The 14,631-nt window shown below is 36.5% G+C and overlaps 1 protein-coding gene across 2 annotated transcripts in view; it reads left to right on the forward strand.

The window, feature by feature from the left end:
* The first annotated feature begins 7,437 nt into the window (after positions 1–7,437).
* The window catches only part of PUM3 (pumilio RNA binding family member 3), a 33,240-nt gene continuing 26,046 nt past the window's right edge, over positions 7,438–14,631 (forward strand). The window contains exons 1-5 of one of the 2 annotated variants that reach the window (XM_072597530.1): positions 7,438–7,580; positions 9,455–9,546; positions 10,513–11,022; positions 13,501–13,636; positions 14,178–14,253. In XM_072597530.1, coding sequence (XP_072453631.1) covers positions 9,465–9,546; positions 10,513–11,022; positions 13,501–13,636; positions 14,178–14,253 — 804 coding nt within the window. In that variant the 5' untranslated portion in view covers positions 7,438–7,580; positions 9,455–9,464. Of the gene's footprint in view, positions 7,581–7,744; positions 7,879–9,454; positions 9,547–10,512; positions 11,023–13,500; positions 13,637–14,177; positions 14,254–14,631 lie in introns of those variants that run through there. The other variant, XM_072597520.1, reaches the window with a different exon arrangement.

Genomic DNA, 14,631 nt, shown 5'->3' on the forward strand with positions numbered 1-14,631 from the left:
TACCATCATCCTACTCCCTCAACCTGAATTAACATGAAGCTATGAGCACATGGCCTTCCTATTAATTACATTCATGTTGTGTCTATTATTTCTTACATGAATGTCGATTAGAGATAAAACTAAGCCGTAACCTTGTGAGCTCCAAAAGATCAGGAATGGCTACCATTAGACACAAATATGTATGTTTAAACACATACGTATATATACACATATGTGTGTTTATATATGTGCGTGTGTATAAACACCATTCTATACATATTTATATTTATCAGTTCTATCTGTGTCTTCATTCATATATTCTTTATAGTTAATTTGGGTATTTAAAATAGTTAAAATGACCTAGTCACTCACAGCTGTTCTTAAAATAATAGTTATTATAGACAACATTCTCTTGGTTTTGCTCATTTCACTTTTCATTATGTCATGCAAGGAGTATGTATAGAATGGCTACACATACACACACACACATATGTGTGTCTAATGGCAGCCATCCCTATGGGGGTAAAAAAGGAAAGTTATATTTTATTATATATTTAAAAGGATTAGCAAATTGTACACAATATAGATTTGCAGTTTCATGTATAATCATCTTTTTTTCTATTCTACTATGTTATGGAAATACTTGCTTTTTCTTAAGTTCAGAAAAAAAAAATTTAATTTTAAAAAAAAAAGGTCAGGAGATCCATGTCTGGGAGCTAGAGTCCATGACAGAGTTTGTGTCCTAGTCCACAGCCTAGAAGAATGATCACAACCCAGCCTAGTAGTAGACTGATCCATCATCAAAGAGGTACAGTTCTACCAGAATGTACTCTGTCCATTGGTTATTACTACATTTGGAAGTAAACTTGACGGAATTTTTTAGCAAATGTTTTAAGTGTAAGCCCACTCTTCTCAGAGACCCAGGTAGTATAGGGGCCGTGTGCCCCCAGAGTGTTTAGGGAATACTATCCATCTTCTTAGTAAGAATCCCTTTTAAAAAATAATTGATGAAACTGGAATACAAATCATTGTAGGGGATCCATGACATAAGGGAGATACTGTACCTAGCGAATGATTATCAGTAAAACACACCAGAGTAGACACCCATGTTGGTACCATTAGAGAAAAACCTTTAAGGATATTCCTAAAAATCTAGAAGAGAAAAAAATATCTTGACAATGTAGGCAGCATTACTCAGGGAAAGTAGGAATTGGAATAAGGATTCCCAGTTTATAAGGACTTTTACAAAACTAAGGTTTCTGCCTTTCTTTATATCTATATTGTAGGGCATTGATCAGTTTTCATGCAGGTCTGAATAAAAAGTAATTTCCCTGATATGTCTATTAATAGAGTTATATATATGAAATCCATTTTTCCTGCATTCTCTGAATTTTGTTGTCTTTCCAATTGTGATATTTGAAATCTCCTATTGTCTTTTTGCATCTCCATTAATTTTTCCTTTAAGTATCTAGTTGCTATACTTTTTGGTGGGTAATTTAACATTGAGAATGTTTGACTATGGCATACTTTTAAGCATGAAATTGTTTCTACATTCCTTTTCATTTTTTTGTACGTTGTGAATTAAGCTTTGTTCAGTTCATGATTGCAACTCCTGATTGTCTAAGCCAAATGAAGCAAAGAAAATATTATTCTAAGTTCTTTCTAAATCTGTTATGTCAGGACTTTCCTGATACTCCTCCCTCCAATTTGACAGTTGCTACCCCCACCACCACCACTGTGTATTTATTTTCTATACATCATCTACTTACTGATCTGTGAAAATGTTATACTTCCCCAATAGAAAGCAGTCTTTGAGGAAACTCACTTTTGTATTTGTATTGCCACGGTCTGGTAAAATCCCTGGAACAATGCTATGGAATATGGAGTTTAAAAAAAAAAATACTGAAGTACTAACAATGGGGGAATCAGGAAAGGCTACTTTTTTTTTTCAGGGGAGTGGGGATGAGGTGTTACTAAATCCAAACTTTAATGACAGCTAGTTATTCCAAGAGTGTGGGTCAGGAGGGAGAGCATTTCAGGTACACAAGAACAACTGCTTACATAAATATACTGAGGAGCTAGATGGAATTTCATGTTACAGCAACAGCAAGGTCAGTTTGGCTAGGATACAAATAGTGTGTAAGGTAAAAGAACATGGCAGCAGTTCAGAAAGAAATGCTACAGACAGATTGTGAAAGGTTTTAACTGCTGGAAATGTTAATATTTTATCCTAGAGGCAACTGAGAGCCACTTAAGTTTCTTCAAGAATGTGGTGACATGGTCAGCTACCTACTTAAAGAATATAATTTGTCAGCTCAGTGAAAAATGTATTGAAGAGGAAAGAGACTAGCTACAGGGAAGTCAATTAGGAGGCTAGTGCAAGAGTCCTTGGGAAAGGTGATAGAGGCCTAAAGGAAATGCATTATGGCAAGAGGCAGCCCTTCAAGAAACACACTTGAAACATAAAGATTCATAGAGAGTTAAAAAGAGGGAGGGAGCAAAATCTATTATCTTCGAGTAAACTCAAAAAAGCAAGGGTAGCAAACATGATTTCAAATGAGGCAACACCAAAAAAAAAAAGATATTTAAGCAAGGAAACAATACTATGTTTAAAGGCATCTTAGATAACAAATCAACATCAATACTTATACGTATTATATATGTATAAAATATGTACCTATATATGTAGATGTATGTCTACATATATACATATATATTTTCCCTGAATGGTACACCATATAAATGCTTAAAAGAAAAATTAATTGAATTTCAGGAGAAATACAGTAAAACTATAATAGTTTGAAACCTCAAGATACTCCTTCAGACCAAGACCATATAGCAAAAAGACAAATGAAAAAGAAGTTAAGGCCCTGAATAGAATTTTAGAAAACTTAGAGACAAAAGATTTTGGCAACTACTAAATAGGAAGAAAAAGGAATGTATCTATTTCTCAACTGTGCATGGCACCTTTATAAAAACTGATTATGTATTTGGGCATAAAGACCTCCCCAACCTCAATACAATAAAAAAATTATATTCAATAAAGGATCTTTGAAAATAAGATTTAAAATTAAATGAACACTGAATAATTAAATTCTAAAGAACTGATGGGTCAAAGAATATATCACAGAAACAACAGGAAATCTGATCAAAGAAAATTACAAAAATGAATAAGATACCAAAACTTTTAGTATTTCCTTAGGAAAATTTCCTTAGGGAAATATTTTATATCTCTAAAGTCACTCATCAACAAAACTGAAAAAGAACATAGCAATGAATTGGGTACGGAACTAAAAAAAGTTGGAAAAGCAAAAAAAAAAAAAAATCAATAAACCCAAACTAAAAGCCAAAGCAAAAATTCTGAAAATCAAAGGAAAGATTAACAGAAAGTTTTAAATTTTATTTTGTTATATTTCTTCACAATGCAATGATCTGAAAATACAAATGGTGTCTCCTTTAAATCCTGTGCACTTAACACTTTTTTTCAATAAATATTCCCCCTTCATCTCAAATAACAGTAGTATCAACAGCAATCCTACCCAATGAAGGCAGTGCAATGAAATATTATTTTAGCAGCAAGCTGAAGCAATATCTTTTCAAAATTCATCTTTAGCACTGTCATTCAATGTCTTGAGTTTTAATTAGAAGCAACAACACTGGACAGTAATAAATTCTATTGAAAGAAACATGTTTACATCATACCATATTATTCTTTTGTTATTAAAAAACTAATCTGTCCCTTTCACTACCCCCTCCCCTATCCCACACTGAGCAAATTTTTAAAAAATAGTTCAATATATAGCTACATAATCCAGCAAAATAAATTCCCACAGGGCCATGGCCAAAAATACATCCGAAGTTCATCACCTCTCCACTACGAGGTGATATCAGAGTTTTAAAGTCTTTCAAAGTTGTTTTTCAACATTATACAAATTGTTCTATTTCTAATAGCTTCACTCTGGATCAGTTCAGAAGTCTTCCCATTTACTCTGAAACTGGCCATTTCATCATTTCATTGATATATAGAACTATAAAGTGCTTTGCCATTCCACAATATAAGGATACTACCTGAGTTTCCAATTTTGGCCTACCACAAAAAGATTTGATATGAATATTCTTTACATACATTTCTTTGATTTCTTTGAGGTAGCTTAATAAAATTGAAAGCAAAAAAAAAAAAAGCCCACTAAATTGAACAAATAGTTTTTAAAAGATAATCAGCTTTTCGCAAAATAAAGTTGACCACTTTGATTTGCAAAAGAAAAGTAAATGTTTTATCAAAATATGAAAAAGGAAAATGCATAACAATGGAAGGTAATAAAACAAAGTATCAGAAACTATTTTGCCCAATTGCATGTAGTTGAAATGGATATTTACAAAAATATAAAGTATCCTGATAAATGAAAACAACAGATTATTTAAATACCCCATTATCAAAAAAAAAAAATTGAACAAGTCATTAATGCTCTCAAAGAGATTGCTGGATTTACAAGTAGATTCTATCAACTATTTAAAATACAATTAATTGAACATATAAAAATATTTTGAAAAAGTACAAGGAATCTTTCCCAATTCTTTCTATGAGAGAAATATGGTTTTGATATTCAAAACTAGTAAAAAAAACTCTAGACCAACTGACACAAAAATATTAACTACTAGCAAAAAGGCTACAATGACATTAAAAAAGACAGACACTATGATCATGTTCGATTTATGCCAGGAACACAGTTTGTTCAATATAGGGAAAATTATAAACATAATAGGCCAAATTAAAAACAAAAATAATTTAAAAACACAATTCTATCAACAAATACTGAAAAAACTTTTGGCAAAAATCTAACGGTCAAATCTATGTTTTTGGAGGCAATGGGGGTTAAGTGATTTGCCCGGGGTCCTGCAGCTTATCTCAAATGTCTGAGGCCAAATTTAAATCAGGTCCTCCTGGGCCAGTGCTCTATCCACTGTACCACCTAGCTGCCCTGTCAAATCTATTTTTTAAAAAGGATAAGAATAAAGCACAGGACAAAATGAGAAGCACAGGAGTAAATGCCCTTTAATAGAGCAAGTAATATCTATAAAAAACCAAGTGCCAACATTATATGTAAAGGTTAGAGGAAAGAAGTATTTCCAATAAGATCAGGAATAAAGAAGGGATATCCATGTATTTAATATAGTATTGTTGTAACAGTATGTTTTATATATATATATATATTATATATGCATATGTATGTTTTATATGTATGTACGTATGTGTATATATAAGAGTATGTTATATTAACTAACATAGTAATAGAAATGCTAACTATAGCAATAAAAAAAAATCAAGGGAATAAGCATAATTAAAAAGGAAACAAAAACTATGGCTCTTTTTTTCTTTTGCACATCATCAGATTATCCATGGAGAGACTCCTAAAAAATCTACTAAAATTAAGTGATACAGCTTTGACTTTGGACAATCTGAAAAAGCAGCTCAGAACTGCACTGTGACTTTTGTTGTTAATCTTTTGATCCAGTTATATCATTAGTAGACCTATAGTACAGAATAATTAAAACTTAAAATAATTAAAAAAAAGGAAAAGACCTATGGGTGAAAACATATCTACAGCAGTTCTTTTTTTTTAATAGCAAAGAATTAGAAATTCAGGGCTTGCCCATCCATTGAGGAATACCTAAACAATTGTGGCATGTGAATATATATTATTGGGCTAAAAGAAATAAGGAAAGGTGCTGTTTCAGAGAAATCTGGGAAGGTGCTGTAAACCATCAGAATAATACTTCATACAATAATAAAGAAAAACAACTTTAAAAGGCTGAGAGCTCTGATCAATGTAATGAACAACCAGGATTCCCACGAACTGATAAATGAATCATGCTACCCACCTCCTGACAGAGGTGGAAAAGACAGAAGACAGAATAAAACATACCTTTTCAGACAGACACAAGTCAAAGTGGGAATTAGTTTTGCTTGATTATGCATATTTGTTACGAGTTTGGGTTGTTTTTTTCCTTCTTCTCCCCATTTGGAAGATGGGCAAAGAGGGTAGCTCCCAAAAAGATGTTCATTGGAGCTTTTTTTTTAAAATATACAGAAAAGTAGTGAAATCCAGAAACAATTTTAAAAAAACAACAGGATAACTTTGAAATTCACATGCTAAATTTCCAAGGAAGGTCTCTCTTTCAAGATGGAGATAAAGAAATATAGATAGAGAGGGAGAGGGAGAGGGGGAGGGGGAGGGGGAGGGGGTGGGAGAGAGAGGGAGAGAGAGGGAGAGGGAGGGAGGGGGAGGGAGGGAGAGAGAGAGAGAGAGAGAGAGAGAGAGAGAGAGAGAGAGAGAGAGAGAGAGAGAGAGAGAGAGAGAAAGAAACGACAGAGAGAGAAGGAGGGAAGGAAGGAAGAGAGGAAGGAAGAAAGAGAGAGGAAGAGAGAGAGAGGAAGGAAGAGGAAGAGAGAGGGAGAGAGAGGGAGAGACGGAGAGAGAGGAGAGATACAATCCCCACCATTACATATTAAAACAATTTTAAAGTTTTGAGTTTCACATTTTATTCCTCCCGGAGACAGCACGCAATGAGATACGTCATACATGTGGAATCATGTAAAACTTTGACATTTTAGTCATTTTGTAGAAAAAAAATGAGTGAAAAATAATATCGGTTCTTTCTCTGGAAACTGAGAATATGCTTCATCACTGGTTCTTTGGGAGGGTCAGGACAGATACTTAAAAAAGAAAAGCACGTTGTACGTAACATTTGCAATGACGTATTCGATCAATCCTCTTTTATGTTCTTTTTATTTGCAAATGTTCGTGCTTGCCGTTTTCTGTCAAGTTCAGAAAAAAAATAAAAAATATTCAGAAAAAAGAGGCGGCACTAACTAAGTTCGTCCTTAAAAGAAGCAGCTTCAAGAAGCGGAGGGCCGTGCCGGACCAAGGGCCGCTCCGTCAGGTCAGCGCTCTCCCACGCTCTCCCGCCGCCCGGCTGTGCTGCTTTGGGCCAGTCGCGGCCCTCTCCGAGGCCAGGGCGGTTCCATCCTTTGTAAAAATGAGAACGGACCCTAAGGGTTCTCCCACCTCTCAGTCTCTGGCCCACCGCGAGGTCCCACGCTAGCCCCTTCCCTCCCACTGCCCCGCGTCCAGCGGCCCACCGGGTGTACCTAGAGGTGGTCCGCGTCCTCAGGAAATACTACTGAGGAGACCGACTCTGTATTAAGCGCTACCCGGCGCTGCAGGCACAAAAAATACAAAGCCCCGAAAGAACGTGGGGTAAAAACGCTAAAACCCCAAAGGAAGGTAAAAGATATGGTTTTTTAAAAAGCGCACGCAATGAACGTCACCTCAAGCGGTCGCTCCTTTTTAAACTACGGATTCCTTTAAGGTCAAACTTCTTCCTCAACGCCTCCAAGGGACGTTTCCGCAGAATAGGACCAATAAGAACCCTCGTTCCTTCTCTCCGCCCGCCCACTTGGGCTTTCCGCTTCAACCGGAAAACGGAAGTCAGAAAACAGCATCCAATGACCGGAGGCGGAGGAGAGGGAGAGGGCGGGCCCGAGAGAGTAGAAGCGGAAGCTGCCTTGGCGACAGTTTGGTGCTGGTGGCACGTGCGCGGTGAGTGCGGTGTTTAAGCGGCCCTCGGGGGTGGCGGCTGGAAGCTTCGTGCGCGCGAGCCCGGCGGTTGTGAGGCTTTGTCTCCGGGGGCTCCGCTAGGGGCGGGGGGACCTTCTTGGTGCTCCGGGGGAGAGCGGTTGGCCAGTCGCTCGTCCTGGGGCCTGATCCGCGGCCGGCCCCGCAGCCCTCCGCCGACCGTCCACACACGAGGACGGCTGTTTCCTTTTGTTTTGTCTTTGCTTCCCGCCATGGCCGGGAGGAGAAGAAACGGCGTTTGGTGAAGCCTCGCGTCTTTTCGGTAATTACCGCGGTTGTCGTTTCTTCTGCTTTCCTTCTCAAACCCTAGCGGCCCTTTCCTGGGGGAGCGGGGGAGGGGGGCAGTTTCCCTCTCCCCACCCCCATCTCAATAGCTAATCCTGCCTGCAGTAGGGTACAGTACAGAGAATCCTGTGTTTTTGAGTCAAAGGATGACCCGTGTTCAAATCCAGCTCTGGTATTTGCTGCTAGAGTATCCTCAAGCAAGTGACTGCATTTCTCTGTGGCAGTGGTTTCTTCATCTGTCAAATGAAGGAATTAGACAGTGACCTCTAAGTTTTAAATCTGTGACCTAGCTCCTTTTTCACTTAAACTAAGTTTATGCCCACATAATTTTTGAACTGGACTGTTATATGGGTCTCACGGTCCCGAGTCTTTCCCACTCCAGTCCTTAATACAGCTACCAAAAATCCTTAAGTTTTATAAAAAATAAATTTTAAATGTAAAATTAAAAGTAAAATTTTAAAAGTAAATTTTAGTGGCATTCCCTTGTTCAAAATTTCAGTGATTCCCTATTGCCTATAGCATAAAATACAACTTCTTAGTCGTCATAATATCTTACTTGCTTCCTGTCCAGCTTCATTTCATATTACTATACTTTATTCACTCTGTATTCCAGCCTAAGTTGCATACTCACTGTCCTCCAAACTTGACCTGCTGCCTCCCACCTTACACTGATGCAGATCATCCTCTGTTCCTAGAAAAGCACTCATTCGTCTCTACCTTTGAGGATCCTTCTCTCTCTTTCTTACATTAAGTACCATCTCTTCCATGGAGCTCTTTCTGATTCTCCAAGATAACACCTAGCACACAGTGCCTCCTAGATAACTGTAATAGTTTTTGGTATATGCGTGTACATCATGAAATTTCTTATCTTTGATCTGACACAGTACCTTGTGCCTTACTTATGACCAGTTCACATTAAAACTTGTATTAATGATGATTTTCTGCCTGCCAAATTTTTTCTAGGCTTTAAGTTTCAGACTGTTTTACTTATTTCTTTTATAGTGCTTAGTTTAGTGTCTTTTACTCTGCAGATAACTTGTTGAAAGAAATTGTTGATCAAAGTAATTTCATTTTGAAAGGTACTGAAAACTGTTTAGTTGGTTTTGTGCACTTCTTGGATGCTTTGTATTCACTGTCTTATTGATGCAGATAATCCCTCCACTGTTGGATCTCACAACTCTGAGATAAGACCTGTGTTATTTGGGGATGTCCTTTTTAGTAGGTCTCCTTTTCATATAATTGGAAAGGTAGTCTTAATATTGTTAGAATTTTAGGATAGAGAAAAAACAAATGGTGCTATCTCAGTTCTCACAAAACACAAGTAATTATTTTAATTTCAGCCTATATTACAACGATTGAAATGGTGTGGTAGTTACGAGAATGTTCATATTACCATGGTATATAATATTGTGTGTTTTGTTAATTTTACTTTTTAAATCCTTTGAGGGGAACTATTTAATGTATCAGGTTCACATAGGTGGGTGCTTTTCTTCTTGAGTGCCTAATTTGATGGTAATAACCTGATTAAACTAATCCTTTGGTTTATTTTACAGAATTGCTACTATGGAAGTGAAAGGTAAAAAAAATTTCACAGGAAAGAGTGGAAAGATATCACAAGGAAAAAAAAGATTTAAAAAGGACAGTGGTAAGACAATTGTGTGAAAATGTGCTCCATAAAGTTCCTTTAGTTATTAGAATACTTTGGAGGGAAGGAGTATAATATAAGTAGTAAATACTCAACTCTGCATCATTTGGTAAAAATCAGGTTGTCCATTTATTTGTAATACTGGAATGTCAATTGATGTAGTCAGGTGTATTCACATTCAAGCCTAGGGATTTGTAAATTACTAAAAATAAATCAATAGTATAGTATGGTACCAACTGTCATCTCTTGAAGAAAGACCTCTAGTTGGAACTATAAGTTCTATACTTGAGGGGGGGGGGGGGGTTATTGTTACCTTTTTATAAAAGTAATTAACCAAAACCATTTTCATTTGTTAACTCTCGTTATCAGGAAGCAGATAGCTTTTAGCTTTTGACTCATTCTCACATATCTCTATTGTTCATTGCTCATAATTCCTCAAATTCAGTGTTAAAAAAAAATAGAAAAATCTTAATAACTGTAATTGACTCACTAGGTTTTCTACATAAGCCATATTTCTTCCAGGATTCTGAGATCAAATCTGTAATTTTCATTTTCTTTTTTAGTGTATTTAATTTTCATGATTTGCAGATTTAAGTGTCTATATTATGAATAGTTAGAAACATGAGCTACCTCAAAATCTATGCTAAGTTAATGTTACCTAACAGTTAACCTCACAGAATTTGAATTGGTAGTGATCTTGGAGATATTGTAATATGTTATTTAATTTTCCATATCATTGTTGTTCTTTCAACTGTGAGTAAATATTGAATTTTAAGTTCTTGTCTGTAACAGGAGAGAACTAAAGTCTAGATAACACATAATATGGTATTTCTCATCTTCATTATTGACTTTCTAAATGAGAAAGCATTTGTTTCTCATGAAGTAACGTTCTTTGTAGTCATGTGAGGAAAGGGCATAGGCCTAAGAACTATGCTTCCATTCTAACTATAATGTATTGATAAATAGATTCTAAATCTCCAAAGAAGTTTCCGAGTAAAGACGATGAAGGAGGAGGACCTAAATTCAGCTCCAAGAAGTTTGAAAAAAGTAACACAAAGCCTGGGAAAACGGGCCTGAAACAATTCAAGAATAAGCAGCAAGGGGACATGTTGCTGAAGAAAACTGGCACAAAACATTTCAAGAATAAACAAGAAGGAGACATGTTGCCCAAGAAGACTGGCCTGAAACAATTAAAGAATAAACAGGAGGGGAACACGTTGCCTAAGAAAACTGGCACAAAACACTTGAAGAACAAACAAGAGGGGGACATGTTACCCAAGAAAAATGGTACAAAACAGTTCAAGAGTAAACAGGAGGGAAACCTGTTGCCCAAGAAAAATGGTGCAAAACAATTCAAGAATAAACAGGAAGGGGACTTGTTACCCAAGAAAACTACCCTGAAACAGTTCAAGAATAAACAAGAAGGAAACAAGTTGCAGACAAAAAGAAAGTTCCAACCGGAGGGCAGAGGTGAAGGTAAATACTATGGGGGAAAACTTGCCCTGCTAGGTGGTACAGTGGAGAATGCTGGACCTGGAGACAGAAAGATCTGAGTTCAAATACAGGCCCAGACACTTAACTAGCTGGGCAGGTCATTTAATCTATCAGCCCCAGTTTCTCATCTAAAAAATGGAAATAATATCACCTCCCAGGGCTTCTGTGAGGATAGATTGAGGCAATGTTAATTTGTAAAGTACTTTGCAAACTTTAAAATCTATGAGTGCTGGCCTTTGTGTTAGCAGCTGTTATTGTTAAGCTTTAGTATAGCTACTATGTATACTTAATCAACAAGCATTTATTAATCGCCAACTGTACCAGATACTGTTTTAAGCCCTGGGAATACAAAGAAAGGCAAAGTAGACTGAGTGTAGCTCGTAATGGAAGTGATGGGGAGTGGGGGGGAATGGGGGCTCTTGTAAAATTTGTAATCACCCTCTGGGTCTTCTAGATTCCCATTTCAACAATAGCCTGAATGTGTATTCCTTGAGGGCTAAGATGGTTTCTTTTTTCTTTTATTTCCCTAGTACTTTCTTATAGTCAGCATTTCATAAATAGTCCATTGTATCACGTGAAAATAAATGACATTTAGTCCTTTTAAAGGGTCTAATCTTTTTATCTCCTTTATTTCATTTAAAATTTACAACAACCTTGTGGGATAGGTTCTGTAGGTCTTATATTTAAGATGAGGAACTTAAGACTGGAGAGCTTGGGTGACTTGCTCCTGGGTCACACTGATTGTATCAGGTAAGATTTGACAGGTCTTCCTCACTTTCAGTCTAGTTCTAATATGGTAAACCAATAGCCATCTTTGTTGCTTTCCAAAATACATAGGATTATACCATGGGATCAGAGATTTTGAGCATAAAAGGACTTAAAGATTATGTAATCAAGCTTCTTCATTTTATAATTAACACACCTGAGGTCCAGCTCAGAGAGTAAGGATCTTGTCCAAGATTACACAGTGGTAGAGCCAGGATTTGAACTCCAGTCATCTCATGACAGTTACACCGCACCATGTGGCTTCTTGTTCCAATTAATCAACATACAGAGTATGAAACACTTTACAGACATTATGTGATTTAACCTTTACAACCCTGCCTTAGATAGTGCAATATTGTCTTCATTTTACAGATGAGGAAACTGAGGCTTCACAGAGATAAGTTGTGACTTGTCCAGGGTCACCCCCTAATAAATAGCAGAGCCCAGTTTTGAACCTGTCTTTTGGCTCTAAACCTGTTCTTTACACTCTTGTTATTTCTGTGCAACAGTGGAGAATTCAAGTGTCTCCAAAGGGCCAGATAAGCACCATTAATTAAAGATAGAGGAGGCAAATTTCAACTCAGTAAATGAGAATCAATTTTCTTAAGTTTATATTTGTCCAAAAATGAAATCGACTTCCTCACAAAGTAGTGAGATGTCCCTGTTGGTTGAAGAGTTCAAACAAATCTTTGTTTCAAGGTGTCGTAGAGATTAGTTCTGCATAGAAGGGTAGGCCGAACTGAATGACCTGGTCACAAATGGATTTATGGTAAAGCGTTAAAATTAAATATATACCAGCACATGTGCAAATAACAAAGGAAATTTGAAATTACATAGATTTTTAATCCAACATACATTAATTGCCTACTATGTGCAGAATACTATGCTAGATATCTACAGATAGAAAGTTCCAGTAAGGTGCTGGGCCTTCTCTTCAGGCATCTTCCAGCCTGATTGTACTCAGGTAACTGGGCCATGATAAATAAATTAGAGGAACTAGACAAATAGGAAAATCATGGAAAGATTTCTCAAAGAGAAGATATTTGGATTAGACTTTAAGGAGAGGATAAGCATTTCCCAAGAGACAGCGGCAGGGAGAACACCGGAGATGGAGCACAATCTAAGCAAAAGACCTGGAGGTGGGAGATTTCAGGGCCTGTTTTAACATCCAAAGTAGTGTTCATGGCTTGAATGAAGACTTGGAGAGAGAGTGGGAGCCAAGTAGACTGGTGCCAGGGTCTTTGAGAGTTCTCCAAAGGAGCTTTCATTTTGTTCTGTAGACAGGAGGGTGTGATCAGTTTAAACAGAAATGTCACATCAGCAGATCTGAGTAAAAATCCTGCTGGTGGTATGAAATAGATTGGAGAGATAAGATGGGTTATAATAGCTCCGGCAGAGAGAGTGCCAGTGTAGTGCAGTGAGGAAGGAAGAAAAGGTGGAGAAAGATGGAAGGTACTGCCGCGATGGTGTCTTCTCTCTTTGTTACTGTTTCTAATCATTACCAATTTCTGTTGTTGATTCTAAGACACTGTTTTATACGTAGGAAAATGAGTAAATGGTGATACTGTTTTTGAGATGAACAAAACCAAAATAAAGCAATTTGCAGTTACTGTATCAGTTATTTTATTAATGGGAATGGTGGAAGGCAATCAGTACATTAGATCTAATAGATAAAATTTGCTTTATAATTATCAGAGACAGCAGCTAAGAAACCCAAGTGGGATGACTTGAAAAAGAAAAAGAAAGAACTAAGGCAGAGCCGACAACTCAATGATAAAAGCAACTATGACACCGTTTTCAAGGCAAAGCAGATTTGGGAATGCCTAAGGAGGTAACGTTGGTTCAAACCATTCTTGTATCATCCTTTTGTAACGGTAGAGATCTGCTCAGCATACACTGTAAATGTTGAAATGATTTTTAAAAATCAAGAACATAGAAGTCTGTCATTTGAAGAGGAGTCACAATCCCAATTAGAGAGTCAGTGTAGAAATTTAGGAATGATTGAACTATTATCAGAAAAAATGTTCATTAAAATGCATGAGTGTTACCAGTGATCTATCATTCTTCCTGAGACATCTTAGAAAAATACTTGTGAGTTTGAATTTGAGTGTTTCATATGTTACAGGCTAGGTTTATTTTTTCTCTCTAGTTCTAACATCATTCCTGACTTGTATCATTTAAAATTTTATCTGATGCCTCTGAAAAAATAACTTTCTTTCTAGTAGCAGTTTTATGTGTCTTTATTTAGAGATTTAGTGACTTCATAGAATCGGTGGGCTGACCTGGACAAACACCCTACTGCAATTTCCAGTTTGTATTTAAGAAAAATACTTCCTTATTTAGGTTGTCATGTCTTATCTTTTCATTTACAGAAAAAAATGTGACAAAGAAGAAAGGACAAGGTTGTTGAGTGAATTACAGAAGTTGATACAGGGCAAGATTAAAAATGTAAGTAAAATAAAGTCACCAAAGTAATTTTAAAAACTAAACTGACTAATATCTCCACTAGATATCACATTAATTAATATTAACCAGTGTGGCAGATAAAATTTTTGGTTTTTTTAAACACTGCTTAACATTTCAGGTATAATTCATTAGTCGAATTTCAGAGTAACGGAGGTTTGCTGATGGATTTTGACTATACCAAGTATCCCCTCCAGTTCTTCCCCTCACTGCTTTACTAAATAAACTGTTAAATTTGGGCTATCATTTGACATTTTTAAATTCAGTCCTATGATTTCTTTGGTGTTTCAAATCCAAGAAAGTCCAAAGTCACTGTATTAATACAGATCTATAACTATTCTGCAACCTAGTATTAGTAAGTTG

This window comes from Notamacropus eugenii, chromosome 1 (assembly GCF_028372415.1).
Source record: "Notamacropus eugenii isolate mMacEug1 chromosome 1, mMacEug1.pri_v2, whole genome shotgun sequence".
NCBI lineage: Eukaryota > Metazoa > Chordata > Mammalia > Diprotodontia > Macropodidae > Notamacropus > Notamacropus eugenii.